General features: G+C 44.3%; 1 protein-coding gene across 3 annotated transcripts in view; it reads right to left on the minus strand.

Moving 5' to 3' along the window:
* Window positions 1-15,923, minus strand: part of MAJIN (membrane anchored junction protein) — a 38,202-nt gene extending 22,279 nt beyond the window's left edge. For all 3 annotated transcript variants that reach the window (XM_084761731.1, XM_084761730.1, XM_084761729.1), the window contains exons 1-2: window positions 15,760-15,923; window positions 4,492-4,609 (exon numbers count right to left, since the gene is read on the minus strand). In XM_084761731.1, coding sequence (XP_084617857.1) covers window positions 4,492-4,592 — 101 coding nt within the window. In that variant the 5' untranslated portion in view covers window positions 4,593-4,609; window positions 15,760-15,923. The remainder of the gene's footprint in view (window positions 1-4,491; window positions 4,610-15,759) is intronic.
* Window positions 15,924-25,151: the final 9,228 nt, after the last annotated feature.

Below are 25,151 nucleotides of genomic sequence, written 5' to 3' on the forward strand. Positions count from 1 at the left end.
CCCAAGGTTCAAATGAACCTTTTGCTGACTTTTTACAGAGACTAACTAAAGCTCTGACTAGAACCATAGCAGATCCAAATGCTAGAGAAATTCTGCTTTCATCTTTAGTTTTTGAGAATGCTAAAGCTGAATACAAAAAGGCTATTAGATCCTTGAGGGCAAGATCTGCACTTTTTCATGAATGGTTTAAAACCACTGAAGACCCAAAAATAAATTCTCATGATTCAGTTATAGTTGGGCAAAAAAAACTACAGGAGACAGACATGCAAGCAGCATGCCTTCCATGACAAAAAGCTTTTGTATGCTGATTGAGTTGAGGTGTTACTGCTCTAGCAGCCAGCTTATCCCTCTAAATGTGAGCAACTTTCACTGGGGACAGGTGGCAGTCACATCTGATTCAAAGAGACATAGAGGACTTACAGGTGACAAAGTACACACCAGGCTAGTTAGGTCCCAGAAACTCAAAAAGCTACAATTCATATGCTTAAAAGGTGGAAGCATTCGTACCGTATGGAGAGAAGGGGTGAGACAAAACCACCTGCAACAAATGTAAAAACCCAGGTACAAGGTGCCTAGGGTATGCTTAAGTTTATTTAAAGCTTAATGCCTTTTCTTTTGCTCAAGGCAACCAGCTTGTCTCTAGACAGGATGCTTTCTCTACGGAAACAGGTAGCCGCCTGGCCTATACATCAGGCACCACAGAGCCTAGAGAAGGACATTTAGAACTATACAATCTTGTTTTGATTTCAGTTAGATAATGACTGTATCTTCTGTGGTAATGGTAATCTTATACTTCCTCTTTGAAAGAGGTCAAAATGAAACAGACCTGGTTGAAAGGGAGATTGCTAACCTAAGTCAGTCTATACGTACATGAATTCAAACTACAGAGCAAGCGGGTAGCATGTATTGCTAACCCCACTACATGGGAATAACTGAGACTGGCTGAGACACGAATAGCCAATGCTTCTTGTTGGTTACAGAATGCCCACAACATATTATTACACACCATTCTTTGTACTGCATGAATGGAGATTTACAGAGGTCTTTCTCCTGCTCATATAAAAGGCAGAGACCCAACCTTGACTGTTATGTGCATCCTGCACACCTCATGCATTTACAGTTTTAGGACTGTATAATACTTGTGAGAAATGATATGTTTTCAGAATGAAAGAACTGGACATGGATGCTGGATCAGATCCGACAGGATCTATCCTCCAGCATGCTAAGACACTGACATCCTGCATCCTTCATGTTCCAGCCGCATCAGAACAGAACAGCTCCCAGGACAGCTTCAGGGAAAGCTTCTAATTCCAATTGATCCAGCATTTCACACTATCCCACAAAGGACTTCTATTAAGCCTGGAATTTTTCAATATTTAGAGACTGGACCACAAATGCTATCTCTAGCTTTTTAAACTATTTTTCCAATTTTATTTGGGCCATTACAAAGGTATTATGGTCCCAAATGTGCTGGAAGAAGCCTTAAAAAGAGACTGACATTCCATTTCCCTTAAGGGGGTGTTGGGTAAGGTTTTGGTTGTTTTCTTGGGCTACAGATGTTTATTTTCATTGGGAATTGGTTATGTTATTATTGGTCTTATTCAGAGAGACAATAATATTGGATTCAGGGATTTTTTTTCTCTTTTCCTTTATCTTTCTTAAGTATGGAGGTAGGGGCTTAAAAGAAAGAAGGGGGAGCCAGGCGTGGTGGTGCATGCCTTTAATCCCAGCACTCGGGAGGCAGAGACAGGCGGATTGCTGTGAGTTCGAGGCCAGCCTGGTCTACAAAGCGAGTCTACACAGAGAAACTCTGTCTTGAAAAAAAGAAAAAAGAAAAGAGAATATAGAAACATATAGGGATGTTAGGACAAAAAGTAGATCATTGAATCAACTTAAGGCCTTAATTGTTACTCACAAATAGAGTTATTTTTAATTCATTTGTATAGAATTTCATATATTGATGCAAAATAAGTTTAATTTTGATACATTGGTACAGAATTCAAATTAGGATTGTTATTCACACACATTATTTCTACCCTAATATGAGGCATTGTACCTGTGCAACTCACTTATGATACAGGTTTATTTCCAATACTTTAGGATAATTAGCAACACAAGTTAATTGTTAGTTGATCAACTCATGGTCATGTCAAATACTACTCTATTTTATCACAAGAATATACATCCTACGTTTAACAGACAGATACGATTCTATAGATAGATAAGGTAACATATTTAGATAAGATTTTCAAAAGTCTCAGAGACCTATAGAATATGGCATTTAAAGATTTTTTGTTTTGCTTTTGGTTTTTTGTTTGTTTGTTTTTGTTTTGTTTTGAAACAGGGTTTCTCTGTGCAGCTTGGGCTGTCCTGGACTTGCTTGGTAGCCCAGGCTGGCCTTGAACTCACAGTGATCCACCTCCCTCTGCTTCCCAAGTGCTGGGATTAAAGGCGTGTGCCACCACGCCTGGCTGATGTTTTTATTGTTTTAAGGATTCTTTGAAAAAAAGACAGGCCAGGCAGTGGTGGCGCAGGCCTTCAATCCCAGCACTTGGGAGGCAGAGGGAGGCGGATCCATTGTGAGTTCAAAGCCATTTTAGTCTACAAAGTGAGTCTAGGACAGCCAGGGATATTACACAGAGAAACACTGTCCCGAAAAACCAAGAAAAAAAGAAAAAGAAAAAAGAAAACAAGACAGGTTGACTCCTAGAAACACCCAGCCTGTCTCAAAGAAGGTAATGAGTATCGAGGAACCTCCTTATGGAGACAGCTTCAGATGTGGCAAACAGGCCACTGGGCAAAAATCGCCTCCTTTTCTGCCACAGACAGAAATGTGCAAGCTTAGATGCAGGTGAAGTTGATGGCCAAACTCTGCCAAGACAGGGTAGGCAAGTCCTTAATAGTTTCTACTTCATAAATATGTCTGTCATCTATACTGGGCCAGAAGGCTTAAGATGATGCTCCAAAGTGTTAGAGAGTTTTGAGTGACTGTTCAGGCAGCAAAATGTCTCTGACATTTTTCCCATTTTGGAAGCTGCTAACCTGCACTTCCTGTTTACTCAGGTAATTAATTTTATTCCTTCTCAAGTTTCTGATGAGATTAAAGACAGATAATTTAGTTCACAATTAAGCTTAGTTGTTTAGGAGTTTAGATGTTTTTACATTGATAAAGAGTAAAGGGGGGCTTTTTATTAGACTAAAAGGGGGAATTGTGGAGGGATGCCTTGAGTGGGTGTAGCAGTTGTCAATAAAGTGCTGTTTGGCCAATCAGCTGGGCAGAAGGACAGGACGTGGAAGATGGAGCTTCCAAGAAGGGGATGGAAGAGCTAGTAGCTGACAGTTGACAGTTGAGAAAGGAGATGCCTCAGGAGTCATCAATTGGCAAATTATTGGTATATATGTAGGTTTTGAGGCTATAGGATTAGAGTAATTTAGATTCTGCCCAGTACAGTGGTTGCAGCTTTAAAATACACTATAATCTCACTGTGTTGGTTATTTGTGCACTAGGCCATACTGATAAGTTCTTTGCAATACCTCTAAAATATTTATTTATTTATTTTGGTTTTCTTAGACAGGGTTTCTCTGTGTAGCCTTGGCTGTCCTGCACTCACATTGTAGACCAGGCTGGCCTCAAACTTACAGTGATCTGCCTGCCTCTGCCTCCTGAGTGCTGGGATTAAAGGCATATGCCATCATGCCCAGCTCTGAAATATTTATTTTTAATCACATGTATATATGTGTATCTGTGTGGGTGTAGGGATGAGTGTGGGTGCCCTCTGAGACACAGGGTGTCATATCCCCTGGAGCTATAGTCACAGGCAATTTTATGCCATCTGACTTGAGTTCTGGGAATCTTCTTAGGGTCCTTTGGGAGAGTAATGCACACTCTTAAGTGCTGAACCATCTCTCCAGCCCCTGGTTTTATATATATAGTTGTTTTGTCTGTATGTACACATCACATGCATGTGGTGTCCATGGAAGCCATCAGATCCACTGGAACTAAGGTTATAGGAGAAAACACCACATAGGTTCAGGAAACAGAAATGGAATTTGGAAGAAAAGTCAGTGCTTTTGACTGACAAGTAATTTCTCCAGCCCTACTCACATTTTATTTATTTACTTACATTTTTTGTTTTATTTTGCTTTGTTTTTCAAGACAGGGTTTCTCTGTGTAATAGCCCTGGCTGTCCTGGAACTCTCTTTGTAGACCAGGCTAGCCCCCTGCCTCCGGAGTGCTGTGATTAAAGGTGTGTGCCACCATGCCCGGCTACTTACGTACATTTTAAGACAAGACCAAACTGAAAAAATTCTGAGAAGTATCTCCTCAAAGGCATACTATTGCTCACTTAGGAAATTATATAAACAGCTAATGCAGTACATAGGGAAGAGCCTGACAGGTGTTATTGCAGTCACTTCCCTGGACTGAGTAAGGTAGAGAGGATGACCTGGGGAGTGCACTTGCATGAGCTATCTTCCTACCTTTCAAATTACCTGATACTGTCGCCATATCTGATTTTGAATTTATACACATTGGGTCCTGCATGAAGAAACCTTGTCTCTGGAAATGGGTAGGTGAATGGTTTTAAACTCATTGTTTCTTGATGGTAGCCTAAAAAAAAAGTAGAAATATAAATCAGTAAAAATCAAAAGATGGAGCCAGGCAGTAGTGGCACATGCCTTTAATCCCAGCATTTGACCTCTGTGAGTTTGAGGCTAGCCTGGTCTACAGAGTGAATTCCAAGACAGCCAGAGCTACACAGAGAAACTCTGTCTCAAAAAAACCAAAAATAAATAAATAAATAAATAAATAAATAAATAAATGAATAGCCAAAGATATGTCTTTAAATATAGGAAAGGAAGCCTGTCCAATCTGTAGCACAATTCCAGTGGCCATAAACCAGGCTGAGATTTGCTATTGATTACCTGGACCATTCCTCTGCCTATATAGTGAAGATACATGGTGTATTGGAACCACATCTATATAAAGACAAAAATACAGTGTTCAAGGTTTCTTTTTTGGTTGGTTGGTGGGTTTTAGTTTTTCAAGACAGGGTTTCTTTGTATATCCCTGGCTGTCCTGGAACTCACTTTGTAGAACAGGCTGACCTGGATCAGAGACCTACCTGTCTTTGCCTCCTGAGTGCTGGGATTAAAGGCATGTGCCACCACCACCCAGCAACATTCAAGCTTTAATTTTTCATTTTATGACTGTGCTGGTTAGTTGTGGGGGTTTTGTTTTTTGTCAACTTAACACTAGCTAGAATCATCTGGGAAAAAAAAACCTCAATTGAGAAAATGTTTCTATCAGATTGGCCTGTAGGCAAGTCTGCGGGGCTCTGATTATTGACTGATGTGGGAGGATCCAGCCCACTGTGGGAAGTAGTATCACCGCTGGGCAGGCCTTGGCTTGTATGGGAAAGTAGGTTGAGCAAGCCACAGGGAGTAGCTCAGTAAAGGCATTACTCCATGGTCTCTGCTTCGGGTCTTGCCTTGGCTTTCCCTAATGATGGACTGGAGCCTCACAGACAAATAAGCCCTCTCCAAGTTCCTTTTTGTCATGGAGATTTACTGCACCAATAGAAAGCAAACCAAGACTGGTCACATTTGGCATCAGCTCAGAGATTTAAAAAAAATTAAGGACACTGATATTCTAATTTATTAGTACTTTTCCATGCCTCCGTTTTAAAATAGAGGAAATAGGGGTTGGAGAGATGGCTTGGCAGTTAAGAGCACTGGCAGTTCTTCCAAAGGACCTGGGTTTAATTCCCAGCACCGACATGGCAGCTCCCAACTGTCTGTAACTCCTGTTCCAGGGGATCCAACACCCTCACACATAGATACACGCAGGCAAAACACCAATGTACATAAAATACAAATAATTTTTAAAAATAGAGAAAATAAACACTCCAGTTCCTTGGCATTTACATGCAGAACTTTAAATAATAAAAAGGTCCAGTTTCCAAGGATCAAAGTTTTCTATAGACAACTCTGGACATTGATTTTAGAAGTGACTGAGATGCAGTAAACAGAATGGGCACCAAAGAGAACCTTGGTTTGAATCCCAGCCCTAATGTCCGTACTTGATTTCTGAACATCAGTCTCTCTTCTCTTCTCTCCATCTTTTCCTTCTCTCTTTAAAAAGAAAAACTTCAGACAAGTTCTTACTTTGTAATCCAGGCTGGCCAGGAACAATGTATCCTAGGCTGCCTTCAAACTCATAGCAATCCTCCAGCCTCAAGCTTGAGCCTTAGGTTTTTTTGTTTTGTTTTTTCGAGACAGGGTTTCTCATAGTCCTGGCTGTCCTGGACTGGCTTTGTAGACCAAGGTGTCCTCGAACTCACAGAGATCCGCCTGCCTCTGCCTCCCGAGTGCTGGAGTTAAAGGTGTGCGCCACCACACCTGGACTTAGTTTTCTTACACAGTATCGACACAGAGTTCAGGCTGGCCTTGAACACCCCAATGTAATTGAGGATGACCTTGGACAGATCCTCAGCAGAGTCCCAAGGGCTGGGATAGCAGGGTTTTCTTTTGTTGTATTTTGTTTTGGTTTGAAGATGGGGTCTTAATATGTTACTCAGTCTAGCGAAGAACTACTGAGCAAGTGATCTTCCTGTCTCAGCCTTCTGCATAGCTAGGCTGCAGGCTGTGTCATAGTGACCAGCTAACTATTTTTTTACACTCTATTCTACATGCTGAGTGTGTTTTATCTCACTTGTCACAAGCGTATGCAACCAGTAGTGTAAACTTGACGGTCTAGGAAACAGCAGCACTACTGAAGGGGTGTATGTCCTTCCACCACTCTGGTAGCCTAACTTCAAGTTATAAAGAGAAAGAAGCCAAGATAACAAGCATAAAACCATTTTGTAAATAGAAAAATATCATATAGGCATGCATATAAAAGTTTTTTTCTGGTTTTGTGTCTACCCCACGCTCCAGGTTTTTTGTGACAGAGTTTCTCTCTGTGCATCCCTGTCTGTTCTGGAACTCACTCTGTAGACCAGGCTAGCCTGGAACTCACTCTGTAGACCAGGCTGCACTTAAGCTCAGAGATGCATCTGTCCCTGCCTGCTGGGATTGAAGGTGTGCCTCACCAGTTTCCACATGCCTCCTAGCAAAGCCTTCAGCTCACTAATGTGGCTCAGACTCGCCTCTCATTCAACAATCTTCCTGCTCAGTCTCCCAGAGTGCTGGGATCACAGGCATATATTACCACATTCTGTACTATTTTCGTTATTTTTTTCTTCTGTATTATTGTACCCCATTTCTAGTCAGCAGAGGGAGACCTTGTATGGCAGCATCACAAAAGCCATGTGCCAAAGAAACTGAATTTCCTGAAATTTCCAAGGTTCAAGTCTGGGCTGGCAGTAAGGAGATACCCCGGTGTTTGATCTGGGCCGTTTGGGAGGTGGTTGGAGCCAGGGACTGTTTAGACTAGAACGTCAGTCAAAAACGAAAAAGTAAGTTTTGCCAATTGCAAAGTTACCAGAGAGGAAATGCTGCGCATACCCTGTGGCGGGGGGGGGGGGGGGGGGGGGCGGCGGGATGGTAAATGTCCCTTGCCCAAGGCATGGCAGGAATCCAAGGTAAAGCTGACCAGCTTTGGTTGCAGATCATTTTTCTAATTAGGCAGGGAGCCCACCCCGTGAGGCTCAGGTTGATGCCACAGAAACTCTAGATGCAGTAACCTCCCCGCAGCATAAGGCTTGAGGACATCTTAGCAAATGAAATGAAGGACATGCACTAAAAACAACAGTCCAAAGTGGAAGCTTCATGTGCTGCACCACAGCTGGCTGGCTGAGAAAAGGAAAACAAACAAACAAACAACAAAAAACCCTCTCTTCTAACCTAGGGCTATTTCTGTTCATTGCTGGCTGCCTGCTTCAGATACAAACACCACACACTAATAGCTCATTAGACAGCATAGTCCAAAACAACCACAGGGCAATAGTGGCTCAAGTAGTTCACAGGGTTATTTTCCAACTTTGACTACTGTAGTCATGGTGACACTAGGTGTCAGTAACTATTAAGCTTTACTATTATAGTATATTAAGAATATTGAGTATTATTATTATAGAATAAAGGTCAGACTCTCAACCCATTTGTAGGTGACTACAAATCACAATGGAAGAAAACAAAGGAAGAAAAGTTACAGAAAGTATGGATTGTGCCAAAGACACGAAAGATGAGATTAGGATCTCACTATGTAGCCCAGGATGGCCTGGAATTAAAAATCCTCCTGCTAGGTAGGCATGGTGGCGTACGCCTTTAATCCCAGCACTCAGGAGGCAGAGGCAGGCAGATCTTTGTGAGCTCGAGGCCAGCCTGGTCTACAAAGGGAGTCCAGGACAGTCAAGGCTACACACAGAAACCCTGTCTCAAAACAAAACAAAACAAAATAAAAACAAAAAACAAAAAAAACAGAGCAAGACATTGGGAGTTTTCCTATATCAGTTTCTACCTTTCTGCCTCCAGAGCAGGTCTCTCACTGAACCAGAAGTCTCCTGATTTGGCTAGGCTGCCTAACCACTGAGCTCCCACACCCTCAATGCTGGGGTTATAAGCAATGCAGTCATTAGTCATGCCTGGCTTTTTTTTTCTTTTCTTTTAGATTTATTATGTATAGTGTTCTACCTGCATGTTTGCCTGCAAGGCAGAAGAGGGCACTAGACCTCATCGTAGATGGTTGTGAGCCACCATGTGGTTGCTGGGAATTGAACTCAGGACCTTTGTAGGAACAGACAATGCTCTTAACCTCTGAGCCATCTCTCCAGTCCCCATGCCTGGCTTTTTATACGGTGTTGAGGATCAGAATTTGTATCCTCATGATTGCAGATCAAGCACTCTTACCCACAGAGCCACCCCGCCAACCCTTACTGTTGAAGAGGTTTTCTCTGAAGGCTTTGCAAGAAAGTGAATTTAAGAGAGCAAAATTGCTTAGCTTTAACACAGACACACAATCTGACATGAGCCACCCTTGAGCAAGTATTAGATTTTAAAGACACCTAAGAAGTTGGGCGTGGTAGTGCACGCCTTTAATCCCAGCACTCGGAGGTAGAGGCTGGCGGATTGCTGTGAGTTTGAGGCCAGCCTGGTCTACAAAGTGAGTCCAGGAAAGTCAGGGCTACACAGAGAAACCCCGCCCCCAAAAGAGACATCTAAGAAAGATTTTTTTTAAAGGTTTGAGTAACTTGTTTCACATAAAGAACCACCTAGGTCAGTACACAGTCCTGCTGGGGCACTGAATGCTAATGAGGATAATGGGTTGCCATGGAAGGTGACAGTAGGGAAGTGCAGTCACTAAGTCATAAACATATCTGGGGGAAAAATTCTCCACAACACTGCTGAATAAAGATTGCCTGCATTGTGAAATACATTTACACAGCTAATCTAACCTGGCAGGCTACTGAGACCACTGATGAGTGTGGCAACAGTGTAGGAGAACCCTCCTGATGCTACCAACCCATCACCCAGGTTCAGGGTTGAGGTATGACCACTTTCTTCCTCTCTCTCCAGAGTCCTTGGTAGCCTCAAGAGATCTTCCCATTATGGCTGAAGTGGATTCAGAGTCTCTGAAAACCTATATTCTCAACTAGAGATTTGAAGACAGGGCACTTACAGTTCAAAGTATTTAATTTCTGAGGTCGCTGAAGGGAAGCAACTTCACCAAAGGAGGAAGTGCCCTTCAAGGTCACATAGTCCTGTGTGGAAACAGATTTAGGCCGGATTACTAAAAGTTTCTTCCTAGCCGGGGCAGGGTGGTGTACACCGTTAGTCCTAGCACTAGGGAGGCGGAGGCAGGTGGATCTCTTGAGTTCGAGGCCAGCCTGGTCTACAAAGCAAGTCCAGGACAGCCAAGGCTACACAGAGAAACCTGTCTTGAAAAAGGAAAACGCAAAGCAAGAGAAAGCAAACAAGAGCATGATTCCGTTGGCTCATGAACTTTTCACTATATCCTATCATCATTTAGTCATTTTATTAAAAATTATTTTTGAGACAGGGTTTTTCTGCAGAGGCTTGGACTTGCTTTGTAGACCAGGCTGGCCTTGAACTCAGAGAGATACTAGCCTCCTCAGTGCTGGGATTACAGGTATGTGCCACCACTGCCCAGCCATTTTATTAAACTGTATCTCTGGGCATTCTCTTGACTCATGTAACTCCAGGGAAACTCATCCAGGGTTCAAATACATCAAACCAAAATATAAACCTTTCTGATTAGTGGCTATTAAATTATAATTTGGGTATGAACTTTTCAGAGCTGGGCATGGTGACTGGTATATATTTTTACCTTAAACAGAGGCAAGATGATCTCTATGAGTTCTACATGCTGAGTTCCAGGATAGCCAGGGCTATAGAGAGAGACCTTGACTCAACAAAACAAAAATTCATTTTCAAAGGAAACTTAGTCAGCTAATTAAGCTGACCAGTGAAAGGAAGTATACAGAATGGCATCAAACATTAAGGACTTGTTTGTTTGTTTGTTTTTCGAGACAGGGTTTCTCTGTGTAGCTTTGGCTGTCCTGGACCCACTTTCTAGACCAGGCTGGTCTCAAACTCACAGCAATCTGCCTGCTTCTGCCTCCCAGTGCTGTGCGCCACCACATCTGTAAGTCTATACTGAACAGTGGTGTCACATGCCTTTAATCGTAGCAGTCAGAGACAGGCAGATCTCTGAGTTCGAAGCCACAGAGGTCTACAGAGTAAGTTCCAGGACAGCCAAAGCTATACACAGAGAAACCTTGTCTCAAAAAAACAAGCAAAACAAAAAACAAAAGAGAGGCAAAGTTAATGCTTTCAGAAGGGCAAATGTCAAAAAACATGCTTGGGAAGAGAAAGAAAGCATATTTTATAGTGTTGAGTTATAAGCCCTGGCTCTCTGAGATACATAACTCTAAGGCCTTAGAGGCAGAAGAAAGGTACATGGAAATGTAAAAGAAAACTCTCAAAACATACAGCTTTGTTCTTGGCATGACTCTGAGGAAATTAAGTTAATAGGAAAAATGAAGCTGGGTGTGGTGGCTCACACCTGTTATTCTAGCACTGAGAAAGCTGAGGTAGGAGGATTGCTGCAAATTCAAGGCCAGTCTGAGCTATATAGCAAAACCCTATCTTAAAAAAGAAAATGAGGCCAGGCAGTGGTGGTGCCTTAAATCCCAGCACTCAGGAGGCAGAGGCAAGTGGATCTCTGTGAATTCATAGAGCCTGGTCCACAGAGTGGGTTCCAGGACAGCCAAGGTTATACAGAGAAACACTGTCTTGAAAAACCGAAAATTAAATATATATATGGAAAAAATTTTCACTCTGAAAATTTGAAATATTTTACTAGATTTATTGTAACTTCTGATGAGATATTGAGGTTATAATAATTGTACTCACTAAGTATATGAAGATAGACTTGAAAAGTCCTGGAGATACAGGTCTATAATTTCATCTGCTCTGGAGGTTGACACAGGACTGCAAGGCCACCGACTGGGATATAGACAGTTAAAGGCCAATCTAGTCAATTTAGTGAGGTACAATCTCAAATTGTCAGTGAAAACAAAGGCTCAGTTATAGAGTACCTGCTTAGCAAGCATGAAGCCCCAAGCTCTATCCCTACTACTACACACACACAAATGACAGATCTGCTGTGAGGCTATTAATTTGGGCAAAGTTAGACAGCAAGGTTAAGACTAGGCAAGAAGCCACATATAGTGGAACACACCTTTAACCTTTGGGGGTACTCATGTGCCATAGCAAACATGGGGAAGTCACAGGACTGGTCTGCCAAGTGGGACCGCTAGATGGAACTCAGCTCTCAGGCTTGGCAGCGGGCACCTTTACCCATGGAATCACATCACTGGCCCTGACTTAGGAACTTTAATATATTGCCTGGCAATGGTGGCACAAGCCTTTAATCCCAGCACTCTGGGAGGCAGAAGCAGGCGGATCTCTGTGAGTTCGAGGCCAGCCTGGTCTAGAGAGTGAGTCCAGGGAGCTACACATAGAGAAACTCTGTCTTGAAAACTTTAAGAAACAAAAAACCAAGAACTTTAGTATCTGGCTTCTAAGAAGAAAAACTGTAAGAGACAAGAACAGAAGCTGAGAGACAGTTAGAAAGCTGCTGCTAACTTGGGCCTGGAGCTTTTGTAGTGCTAACTGGACTTGAGACACATTTTATCTTAATGGAAGGGATAGACATGGGAATCAAGGATGGCTTTTGGAAATCAGGTGAGCAACAGTGCTTACTCTTATTTGGGGTGCTGGAGAAAGAGTTCTGGAAGCTAGAACTCATAGCTCTGTTTCTGTGAAGTCTGACAGGACTTACCCTTTAAATGGTTATGCTGAGGAGGCAGTGTCCTACTGTGCAAGGGATGGAAATACAAAATTGAGTCATCGCTGTTTCAGTGGCACTTGAAGCTGTTAGGAGGGATGAGATCATCTAGGAAGTGCAGAGAAGGGACAAAGGCCTTCCTATGAGGCTGGTTGTGGATCATAGAGCCTACCTGAGATCAGAAAGCACTGAAGGACGTCATAAAAAAAAAATCTCTGGCCTAGCAGGGAGTGGCAGCGCACGCCTTTAATCCCAGCACTCAGGAGACAGAGGCAGACAGATTGCTGTGAGTTCGAGGCCAGCCTGGTCTACAAAGCGAGTCCAGGACAGCTAAGACTAATACAGAGAGACCCTGTCTCAAACCTCTCCCCCCAAAAAAATCTCTGGCCTTTATGCAAATAAGTGCACACATATCTGTGCTCATCTGTGTCCATCCTTATAGTAACATACGTATAACACAAACACACACACTAGATGGTTATTGTGGATTTTTTTTTCTTCTTCTTTTTTTTTTTTCAAGACAGGGTTTCTCTGTTTAGCCTTGGCTGTCCTACACTCACTTTGTAGACCAGGCTGGCTTTGAACTCACAGAGATCTGCCTGCATCTGTCTCTCAAGTACTAGGATTAAAGGTGTATGCCACCACACCCAGCATTTTTTTTTTTAACACAGGTTCTCAATAGGCCAGGCTGGTCTCTAACTGTACCTAAGAATGATCTTGAATTCCTGATTCTCTTGCCTCTACCTTTCAAGTTCTGGGATTACAGCTGCGCATTTGCTGGTTGTAATGCAGGAGACAACTTGTGTGGTGGTGTGAGTGAGGACGGGCTCCTTAGGAATATATGTTTGACTGTTTGGTCCCAATTGGCAAACTGAGAAGAATAAGGATTAGGAAACGTGAACTCACTGGAGTAGGTGTGGCCTTGGAGTAAGTGTGTTGTCAGGGGTGGGCTTTGAGGTATGAAAAGCCCACACCAGGCCCAATGTCTCTTGGCCTACAGCCTGTGGATGAGGATGTAGCTCTCAGCTACTTCTCCAGCCTCATGCCCGCTGGTCACCACATTCCCCACCATGATTATAGACTAAGTCTCAGAAACTATAAGCGAGCCCCCCCAGTTAAAAGCTTTCCTTTCTAAGAGCTGCCTTGGTCACGGTGTCTCTACAGCAACAGAACAGTAACTAAGACAATGCGAGCAGGAGAAGATGGAAAAGATCAGATTAAGGAGACTGCGGTTCCAGACAGCAGCTACCAGGAGCATGGTCTTTAGTGATAAAAGCAGAGCTGAAATGCAGAGTGACTTCAAAGACGCCCACTCATGCTCTGGTGGCCTGACAAGGTGAAGAAAAGCAACAGTCCACGATGACGCCATAGCCATGCATCTCAGCTCACACCTGCAACCCTAACACTCAGGCAGAGGAAGGAGGAGGAGAACTGCTCTCAGTCTGAGGACTGCTTGGGCTCAGGAGTCAGGCCCTGACTCAGACAAGGAAAGATAGCCGGGGAGATGGCTCAGGGGCTAACGTGTTTGCCAGGCATGAAGACTAGAACCCACGGAAAGGCCTGGTGGCCTGTCATCCCAGCCTCAGAAGGTAGAGCAAGGTGGCTAGCAAGACTAGTTGTACTGACAAGCTCTGGGTTGGACTGAGAGACCTGACCTTAGTTAATGAGGAAGAACAACGGAGCCTAATTCCGACATCAACCTCAGGCCTTACGCACATGTGAATACACATGCACGGCACACACCACATGCACGTAAAAACAGGATAAAAATAAATATTAAAAAAAAAAAAGAGCAAAGAGCCAGGTTTGGCAGCACATGCCTTTAATCACAGCACTCGGGAGGCAGAGGCAGGTGGATCTTTGTGAGGCCACCCTGTTCTACAGATGGAGTCTAGGATAGCCAGGATTACACAGAGAAACCCTGCCTCAAAAACAAAAAACAAAACAAAAAACAAAAGAAACAAACAAAACCCTAAACAACAACAACAAAAAGAGCAAACAAAGAGAGATCCCTGGTTACTTGAACACCTAACTGAAGACATACACATGCCCTTCCTGGGGAAACGGGGAGTCTTGTAAAGTAAGTTCTTTGTTTAAAAAAATATTATCATTACTACTACTACTATTATTATTATTATTATTATTATTTTGTGTATATGGGTGCTTTGCCTCTATGAATGTCTGTGCACCACATCAAGCCTGGTGCCCACAGAGGCCAAAAGAGGCCATCAGATCCCCTGGAACTATTGTTACTGATAGCTATGAACCCCCCTGCCCCCCCCACCCACCCGCCATATGGGTGCTGGGAATCAAACCTGGTTCCTCTAGAAGAGCAGCCTGTGCTCCTAATCTCTGAGCAATATCTTCAGCCCCAGAAAATAAGTCAATAGTCCATACCTCTGATCCTACCGCTCAGGAAGTGGAGGCAGGAAGATCATCCTAAACTATAAGCTGTTTCAGGGCAGACTGGGCTACGTATGACCCTGATTCCTTGAGACTTCAAAACCCAAAACAAATAAAATAAACAAAGAACAAAACCACTGGAGAGATGGCTCGGCGGTTAAGAGCCCTGTTTGCTCTTCCAGACGTCCTGAGTTCAATTCTCAGGAACCACATGTTGGCTCACAACCATCTGTATAGGGATCTGATGCCCTCTTCTGAGCTGCAGGTGTGCATGCAGATAGAGCACTCACACATTTAAAAAGAAAGAGCATACCTTTAATCCCAGCACTCAGGAGGCAGAGGCAGGCAGATCTCTTGAGTTTGAGGCCAGCCTGGTCTACAAAGTGAGTCCAGGATAGCCAGGGCTGTTACACAGAGAAACCAGGGAAGGAGAGAGAGAGAGAGAGAGAGAGAGAGAGAGAGAGAGAGAGAGAGAGAGAGGTTTTGACAGGAAACTCGTTCTATAGACCAAGCTGGAAGGTAGTGTGTGTGTGTGTGTGTGTGTGTGTGTGTGTGTGTGTGTGTGTGTGTTTAACAATAAGCCTGGCTTAGGGACTATCTGGAAATTTCTACACATAAGGACTGGGTTGTGGAAGCTGTAAAAGCTGAGTCCGTGTCATAGGCAACGCGGCACCACCCTAGGTGTAATGGGGTTCAAGAACATTCCTCAGTAGTCCAGAAGACAAAGGTTCTCGTCATTTCTGAGCTGGTCACCATCTGGAGTCAGAGGGTCCTGCAAACTGGCTGAGACTTGGTAGTTGGCCAGTGCTCACGGCAGCCATTCCTCCCTCACTGCCACCTCAGCTCTCCACACTCTTCAAGCCTCCAAGCGCCCAGCCTATACCTCAAGGCCACCCAACAGATGTGCTGGGCAATCCCCAAGCCACGCCTGAGAAGGGATCACTACAAAGGCTGAGGGCAGGGGCCAGACCCAGAAACTCCCCTCGAGGGCAAAACACACTCGAAGCCAGCCTCACAGGAACGCCAGGCAGCGCGCGGGTGGTTACCTCAGCCTCGAAGCGCCCAGGCTCGGCCTCACTGATTAGGGGTCCTCTAACACCTCAGAGAAGTGGCCACGCTTGAGTTCCCGCTCAGGAACCCTTTCTCAGGGAGAACACTGAGGCCGAAAGACTGCAGGCCAAGGAGTACAGATCGCGTCTCGCCACTGAAACCAGCCTCTAGACAGCTCTGCGCAAGCGCAGCTTCAGAACTTCCCGCCAAATCTTTTGCGCATGCGCAAACTTGAGGCAGGGCGGGACTTCACAAAAGCTAAAGCTTACGCAAGATCTGCATACCCTCGGGCTTCTCACACAGCCTTGTGACCTATCCCGCAGTGTGTATTCTCTGAGTTGGCTGCTGTGTGCTTTTGGCTTCTCTTTTTTGTGTTGTTGTTACTTTAAAAATCTTTTCCATTCCCTGACGGTGGTGGCGCAAGCCTTTAATCCCTGCTCTTGGGAGACAGAGGCAGGTGGATCTCTGTGAGTTCCAGGCCAGCCTAGTCTACAGAGTGAGTGTCAGGATAGCTAAGGCTATACAAAGAAACCCTGTCTTGAAAAAAACAAAAACAAAAACCCTTTCCCTTTTGTGTGTGTGTGTGTGTGTGTGTGTGTGTGTGTGTGTGTGTGTGTGTGTGTAGACAGTTTACAAGTGGCATTTCATTTCCTTCTACCGTGTAGGTTTTGGAAATTGAACTCAGGCAATCATGCTTAATGCTGCAAGCACCTTCACTGAGCCTGGTCCCAGGCTGTCTCTCTTAATTCTTACAGGACCACACTTAAGGCCATCATGGGCCAGATGCTCAAGTGTGTTTTACACTGAGATTTATCCATGAATTGTTCTTTTTCCCACCTGTGCCAAGGTAGGCACAGTCCAGTTCAGTATACATCACTTTGAGGTCTCTCCTGTGTGCCAGGCATTACGCAGAGCCCTGTCGCATCTGCTCTCCTTTTATCCTCACTGGCATACTCTAAGACAGATCTTCCATATTCTGATTTTAAAACCACCAGGAAGTGGAAGGACTTAGGGAGACAGAGTCCTGGGTCTGTGGGCCATTCCACTTCCTGTTGGTCAGGTTCTGTGCTGTGAATCATTGGGTCATTTGGATCCAGAGGGGTGTGCTGCATTGGCGACGATGGGCCTGCGTCTGTGGGAGATGACAGTGGCCTTATGTTGTCCAAGCCCTACATTTCTCTGCTTAACCTGCAGTTCTTTCTTCCACAAGCCTCATCTTCTTTGTTGTTGTTGTTTTGGTTTTTGGTTTTTGGAGACAGGGTTTCTCTGTGTGGCCTTGGCGGTCCTGGACTCACTTTGTAGACCAGGCTGGCCTGGAACTCACAGAGATCCACATGGCCTCTGCTGGGATTAAAGGCGTGCGCCACCACACCCACCTCCTTTAAGCCTAAACCTAACCCAAGCCTGATCCTTTGCTCTCAGGGACTCCCAGTACAAATCCTGTCCTCAGAAAGGAGTGGACTTGTAGGGAGGAGGGGTAGATCCCCTAGCCTTGTAGGGCTGTTGGATCAATACCCAGAAGACTTAGAATCCTCTAGAGAGAGGAAGGGTCAGAATAGTGTGTGTCTCCTTTAAGAACCCCTGCTGCCTAAGTAGCTCCTGGGTCCCTAGAGCTGAGGGAGGAGCCAATTAATAGCCTCACTTCCTACTTCACTTCACTTAGAGCTCCTCCCCAATCCCTTCCCATCTCCCTCTGGGCTTCCCGGGGCCAATTACTTGCCAGGCAACAGCCCTCAGAGGCTCAGGAAAGCCTGCAGGCCAGGCTAGAGCCTGGCAGGGCCAGTGGGAGCAAAGCTGGCTGGCTCAGGAAAGCAGCCCAGGTTATGGAGCAGGGTGTATCCGAGAGTAGAGACTGCTGTTTAGTCAGCCCATGTATCGCTCCTTCTCTGTGTCGGATTATCCGGGTCCCTGTAAGTGGCTAAAGCCTGCTGGCCAGCCAGGTGTGAGACTGTGGCTTAGAGAAGGGATGGAGTAGCAGAGGATTGCAAAGTGGCTTCCTACAGCGCTGAGGCTCCTCTCCAGGTCCTGGCTGCCAGTTGTGTTTCGTTGAGGAGTGGAGCTGGTCCATGCTGGTGGTGGCTACATAGGACAGAAGGAAAAAAAAATCCCAGGAGGAATGTAAAATCCCTAAAAAGATGAACAGCTGGCCAGGAAACCACACACACACACACACACACACACACACACACACACACACACACACACACACACCTGGAGAAAGCCCTTTAGAAGGGTGCTCCTTGCAAGGGCTCAGAGGTGCCCGTGGCACATAGGACTTAGGGGTGAGATTCGGGGGGGGGGGTCTGGCCATGATTGAGTTTGCGGGTCTTTGCCTTGTTCTTCCATGCCAGGTAAACACAAGCCTGTGACAGACAGGAAGCAAAGTCTTCAAGGGTGGGGACAGCCATTGGATCTGTGAGATCCAGGGCAAGTCGCCCTGGAAGACTTCAGTGTTCATTGCCTTAGAAAGACAAGGGGCTGTAGAGCCTTGTGTAAGGGAATGGAAATCTACACTCAGACCACACAGACACAGTCCCCACGACGTTCTGTCCTGGCTGCTGCAGGAATGACCCTAAAGGCACTGACAAGCCCTCACCCGAAGGAAGGTCTGGGCCTTGCAGTGAGTCCTCAAACCTTGTTTCTCCATCAGAAGCCTGAAAGGCAGGCTCGGATCTGTCCATGGTTCTGACTGCTAATGCCTCCCGCGTGGCCGCAAGGCCCTGATGGGTCTCTCCTGCAAACACCTCTTTCCTTCTCTTTTTCTTCCCCTTCCTGTCTCCTGCCAGCCTTTCATTCACGGCGCACATGCTAGGCAAGTATTCTAGCCCTTGTTTTGGCTGCTTGCCTGCACCTTCCAAATACTACTGCTGGCTTGTTTTGTTTTGTTTGTTTCTTGAGACAGGGTTTTTCTGTGTAGCTCTCTCTGGCTGTATGGGAACTCACCCTGTAGACCAGGCTGGCCTTGAACTCACAGAGATCTGCCTGCCTCTGCTTCCTGAGTGCTGGGAGTAAATGCATGTGCCATCATTGCTGTGCATGTGTGTGTGTGTGTGTGTGTGTGTGTGTGTGTGTGTGTGTCTATGTCTGTGTCTGTCTGTGTATGTGTGTGTTTGATTGGTTGACTTATTTAGTTTTTTGGAAACAGAATCTGAAATAGCCTAGACTGGTCACACTCTCCTAACCAACACGCCTCACCTCCCATATGCCAGAATTATAGGCACAATACCACCACTTTCAGATTTTGGAGGAGTCGGAGATAAATAGGGTGTCACTATATACACCAGGCTGGCCTAGAACTTCCAGCAGTCCTCGTGCCTCTGCCTCTCAAGCGCCAGCATTAAAGGCGTGAGCTACAAAGCCTGGTTTCGTTCTTTCTTAAGGATTAGCATGTACGGAGGGACTGGAGAGATGGCTTAAGCTCCTCCTATGGAAGAACAGAACCCACACGGTGACTCACAGCCTCCTGTAGCTCTAGGTCCAAGGGGTCCAATACCCTCTTTTGCCATCCACAGGCACTGCACGCACGAATATACACACAACTGTTTAGAAAGAATGCAAATTTAAGCTTGGCATGGCGATTAATGTGTGTAACTCCTATTTTTGGGAAACTGAGGAGGGAGATAGGACAAGTGCAGATTCCAGAAGTTCAAGACCAACCTAGGTTACATAAGGAGACCCTCTCTCTCTCTCTCTCTCTCTCTCTCAGACACACACACACACACACACACACACACACACACATGCACACACATGCATGCGTGCACACACACATGTGCAGTGTGGGGAAGAAGCTCTAACATTAATTAAGCGATTGTTATGTGTCTGGAGCTGATTAATATCTTTGTGAAACTCATCTTTACTGAAGTTTGTCCAACATAGACAAAAACAGCACATGCCATAGGTATATATCACTAAATTCTCATACAGCGGATGCTCTCATGTAACTACAACAGAGGAAGAAGAACGTGGGCCATGAGAAGGCTCGGAGAGTGAAAACACATGCTGTAAGCCTGATGACCCAAGCACAAGCACTGGGGAAACTGTGTGTGCCCCCAGTGAACAAATGTAAACAAGTTTTTAAAAAAAGAAAAAGGAAAGGAGAAAGAAGGACAGGTACCTGAAGAGGAGGAAGAATATATGTAAAGGCATGGTGGCAGAGGCAGGTGGATTGCTGTGAGTTCGAGGCCAGGCTAGTCTACAAACAAACAAAAAAGGAATGTCTCAGTTGCCTACATTGAGATGTTGGTTGGTGGAGTGATGCGTACCGGGCCAGGGGTCATAGTGGCGAGTGCTTGGAATATATGTATGTTATAAGGTTTAGAGTAGTTTGTTTAGTTTATCAGTAGATTAGAATCAGTTCAGACTCTGCCCGGTGAAATGCTGGCAGCTTTAAAATAGGTTTCAGTCTCCCTGTGTCAGTTATTTGCTTTGTAGGCCGAACGGATACAAAATACGATACAAATTGGAGCCCAGAGTGTTCAGTGTATCCACGTCCTTGAAAAAGGGTACCTTATTATAGTTTGGTGGGAGAAATAGTTCAAAAAGAAAAGTTATACTTTGTTATAATTTGGTAGTTTAAAGATGCAAGACACACTAACACAAAATATTTGGGCCTTGTTAAATGTTTTTTAAAAAATAATGTTGTGATACAAATAAGAGAGAAAGAAATTGTGCTACTGATTATGAATACTATTTTTATTTTACTCATCCTAGCTTTCTATAATTCTTCAAAGGAAAAGGCATTAGAGAAAAAATTTATGGATTGGACTGAGGAAAATACTAGAGTATGGGAGACAAAGCAAAATGAAAAATACGAAATTTGGAAACAAACTTTAGAAGAGATGTTAGTTAGAAAGGCTTATAACTAAGAATAGTAATACAGAGATAGAAACTGAAGAAACAAGGTCAGAACATACAACACAAAATTGTAACAAGACTACAAGGCATTCGTTGTTTGTTAAAAAACCAAACCTGAATTTCCAAGCCTTCATAAGAGAACGCCCAGGAGATGTGGAAAATCCACAAGATTATCAGGGTTTTGATTGGCAACCTATAGAGTCACAAGAATTAAAAGGGTTTAAAGAGGCAATAAGCAGTTATGGTTTACACTCACCCTATGTTAGACAGATACTTAATAATTGGTCCACACAGAATTGCGTAATTCCAAAAGATTGGAGAGATTTAATGACTGCCATGGTGAAACGATGAGGCCGCACTTATGGAGCAGCGCAATAGGACTGGAGGCATTGATATTGTCAGGGATCAGTTGTTAGGTGAAGGCCCATATTCTGAACTAGTAGTACAGGTTGCCTTTGATGATAATGTCTTAGATCAGTGCTGAGCAATAGCCATGAATGCTTGGGGCAAGGTTGAACAACAGGGACAAACGGCATCATTTACAAAAATAACCCAGGGTTCAAATGAAACATTCACTGATTTTTTTTTTACAGAGAATAACTAAAGCTCTGAATTAGAACCATAGCAGATCCACATGCTAGAGAAACCCTACTTCCATCTCTAGCTTTTGAAAATGCACATTCTGAATGTAAAAAAGCTATTAGGCCCTTGAGGGCACGATCTGCACCTCCTCATGAATGGATTAAAATTACTTCAGACATAGAAGTAAATACCCATGATTCAGCTATGATAGGCCAAAAAACCACAGGAGCCATCAAAACACAAAATGCTCACTGCTGTGACTGTTAAAATTCAAATCATACTGAACAAAATATTCCTAAAGATAAATTATTCCATAATGATAATAATTCAGGGAGAAGGTTTCCTGTAAAATGTAGAGGATGTGGAAGGAATGGTCATGTGGCTCAGGAACGTAGGTCATCCACGGATACCCAAGGCATTTCCCTGATTTCGGAAAACTGACTAAGGGGCTGAGCTCAAGGCCCCACAAAAAAGAGCAGGAGCCATACATTTCCTATTCACCAAAAAGGGATTATTCTAAAAGACAACAAGAAAATTCAAGGTCTGATAAAAACAGATAGGGCTACTGAAGACTTAGAAAACCCAATTAATGGAGATAATAATGCCCCTAGAGATAAGATAAAAGGTAGTGAAGATACTAAAAAACAAATATTTTTGCAAACTACAATTAATGATAAGAGACCAAGGTTAAAATTACAATTAAATGGCACAGAGATTGAGGGGTTACTAGATACTGATACAGATGTCAGTATAATTTCCCAAGATTCCTGGCATCCAATTTGGCCCCTTCAAAAGGTATCTACCCAGTTCATAGGAATTGGAACATTATCTCAAACAAGACAAAGTGTCAGATGGCTGCAATGTACAGGGCCAGAAGGTTAAATGGGAAAACTAAGGCCATATGTGGCTGATATAGCCATAAATTTATGGGGAAGAGAACAATGAAAAAAACCCAAGTTAACATCCCTCCAGTTTCAGTAGCAAGCAATAAAACAGGTGATATTCCTGATAAAAAAAAATTAAAACTATAAAAAGGGGTTATCAAAGACAGTTACAGGTTGTCCAAAAACAAGATACAAAAGAGGCTGACTCTTCTAAATTATATCAGGAAACCACTGTAAATAAAACACCTACCGCCTTGCCCCTCAAATGGTTGACTGACCATCCGATTTGGATTGAACAGTGGCCTATGACTGAAGACAAATTACAGGTACTAGGAAACTTAGTCCAAGAACAACTGGAGGCTCAACACACGGAAGAGTCCAACAGCCCTTGGAATTCTCCTGTATTTGTCATCAGAAAGAAATCAGGAAAATGGAGGATGTTAGCAGTAAGCCTCCTAGACACCAGTTCAATCAGGGGTTACTCCTACATAAGCCTGGCTCTTTGCTTTCTTAATATACAGCATCTATATGCAAGGGGATAGTATCTTTGTGCCTGCAGCTCTTACAGTAATGCTGATTGCTCTGCAGTCTTTGCGCGTCAGCTGCTGAGAAGCTTCGCCCAGACTCTGGGAATGAGGGCTCCTTTCCTGCCCCCAGTTTTCCTCAGCTTGCTGTCCTGTTTCAAGAAACATCATGTTGGACTACAGAGGCAGGACACAAAGAGGCAAAAAACTTGCATGCTCCGTTTCTTGAAGTTCAGGGGAACTACCCTAGTAAAAACTGAGTGAGCTGGGTGGTGGTGGCGCACACCCTTGATCCCAGCACTCAGGAGGCAGAGGCAGGCAGATCGCTTGCTTTGTTTTTATGGGGCATATATAGAAATGACTTTATTTCATTTTGATGACTTGGCAAAAACACATGAACATAACTTATATCAAAACTGACTGATTTTCATGAAAACAAAGAGATGTTTCCACAACAAAGACTTTTCCCTTTGGCTTAATTGTAAAGCCAAAGTGCGTGCGAGGGAAAGCTTGGTTTACAGTCATGATTACCTTCTATTTTGGCCCCTTCAATTTTTGTTATTTGTACGGATGTTTGCCTGTGTGTCCGTCTGTGCATGCCTAACAGCCCTGGAGGTCAGAAGAGGGTGTCAGGTCTTCTGGGACTGAAGTGACAGATGGATGTGAACCACCATGGGGGTGCTGGGATTAGAACCTGAGTCCTCTGGAACCATCTCTCCAGGCATTTCGTTGTCTTTGTAAACGGTACCCATGGTAGTCCTGTCAGAAACCCTGGGAACCACCTGGGATTTCGTTTAGGTTCCTAAACAACTCTTTGAAGATAATAGCTGCAAACACAACCAAAGCAGTGTGTATGGGTTTTATGCAGACAGTAAAATGAGTCACTCCTTTCAGAAGCTTGTACCCATGCTCTGGGGCGTGTCTGTCTTTCTGAGTGCCTCCCTTCCCCTTAGCCCTCACCCGTAAAGTCTTTATTAAAATATCTTTGATAAACCTCAGCCACGCTTCACTCTGGCTAGTCCTGAAGTTCTTTTCCACAGAGGAGCCAAGGCTCCAGTTTTCCCTGTGTTGCGGTCTCCAAAAAAAAATAAGGGGACTCCTCGGGCTGGTAGGTGAAAACCTGGAGCGGCCTGACTGCCCCTGCTCATGTTGACATGTGTGATTTCACCCACACCGTCCCAGGCAGCTGTGTGTCTGTTCATTCCCGCTGCTGTGTAGCACTGCCCACGTAAAACATCCCAGCTGGCCTATTTTTAGTTGACAGGTGTTGGGTTGTTTCAGAGTTCTCCCATTATGAATATTGCTGATATAAGAACTTTTGATGGTTTGGTTATTTTTATTTCTGTGGAAATAAATCACGCTTTGAACTCCTGATCCCCCTATTCCAGCTTCTGAGTGCTAGGATGTACCTAGGACTGCAGGGAGGACAGGCAGGCACCACCACATCTACCTCCACTTTTTTGGGGGGGTGGTGGTGAACGTATGTTTCCACCTTATACATATCTATTTTACAAATACAAATATATATGTATGTTATATACAAATAAACAAAATGGTTGTAGGTGGATACTTTTTCCTTTCGCTTATATTTTTACAGATTAAAAAAAAAAAAAAAAACAAGCCAGGTATGGTGGTGCATGTCTTTAATCCCAGCACTCAGGGAGGCAGAGGTAGGTGGATCTCTGTGAATTTGAGGCCAGCCTGATCTACAAAGTGGGTCCAGGACAGCCAGGGCTACACAGAGAAACCCTGTTTCAAAAAACAAAGAAACAAACAAGCAAACAAAACCAAAACACCTGACTATTGATTGAGTTGAACCAGAAGCATTGGGAGCTAAGTTTGGAGCCTCAGAACCCATGTTAGAAGCTTAGAGCAGTGCTTTATGCCTACAACCCCAGCATCAGGGGGCGGAGCATGGGAACTAGTTCAGTGAGAGACCCTCTCAAGAGAAAGGTGGAGAGTGATACAAATTCACACAATAAACCAGGAAACAGTCAAGCCAAGACCCAACTCCTATTTATCTTGGGAACCTGAGCTCTCCAGTGATTATGGTGTAGCCTTGGGGCCTGAGATGTAGCTAGCATATGCAAGGCCCTGGTCAACACACACACACACACACACACACACACACACACACACACACACACACACGAGTGTTTGTGGGATACCAAACTTGTTGCTATCATAGCTGGAGACAAGAAGATGGGAAAACGAGGTGACATGAAGGAAGGAAAGCCATAGATGCTGGTGACTGGACTAAGAAATCCTAGTCTTCCTGGGTTTGGGATTACAGCCGTGAGCCACCAGGGCTGGATTTTTTTTAATGATTTATTTACTTATTTATATAGTATTCAGCCTGCAGAACAGAAGAGGGCACCAGATCTCATTATAGATGGTTATGAGCCACCATGTGGCTGCTGGGAATTGAACTCAGGACCTTTGGAAGAGCAGCCAGTGCTCTTAACCTCTGAGCCATCTCTCCAGTCCACTAGGGCTGGATCAATCACCTTATTTTAAATTACAAACCCCCTACGCTGACAC

Source organism: Acomys minous (assembly GCF_964271855.1).
Source record: "Acomys minous genome assembly, chromosome: 2".
NCBI lineage: Eukaryota > Metazoa > Chordata > Mammalia > Rodentia > Muridae > Acomys > Acomys minous.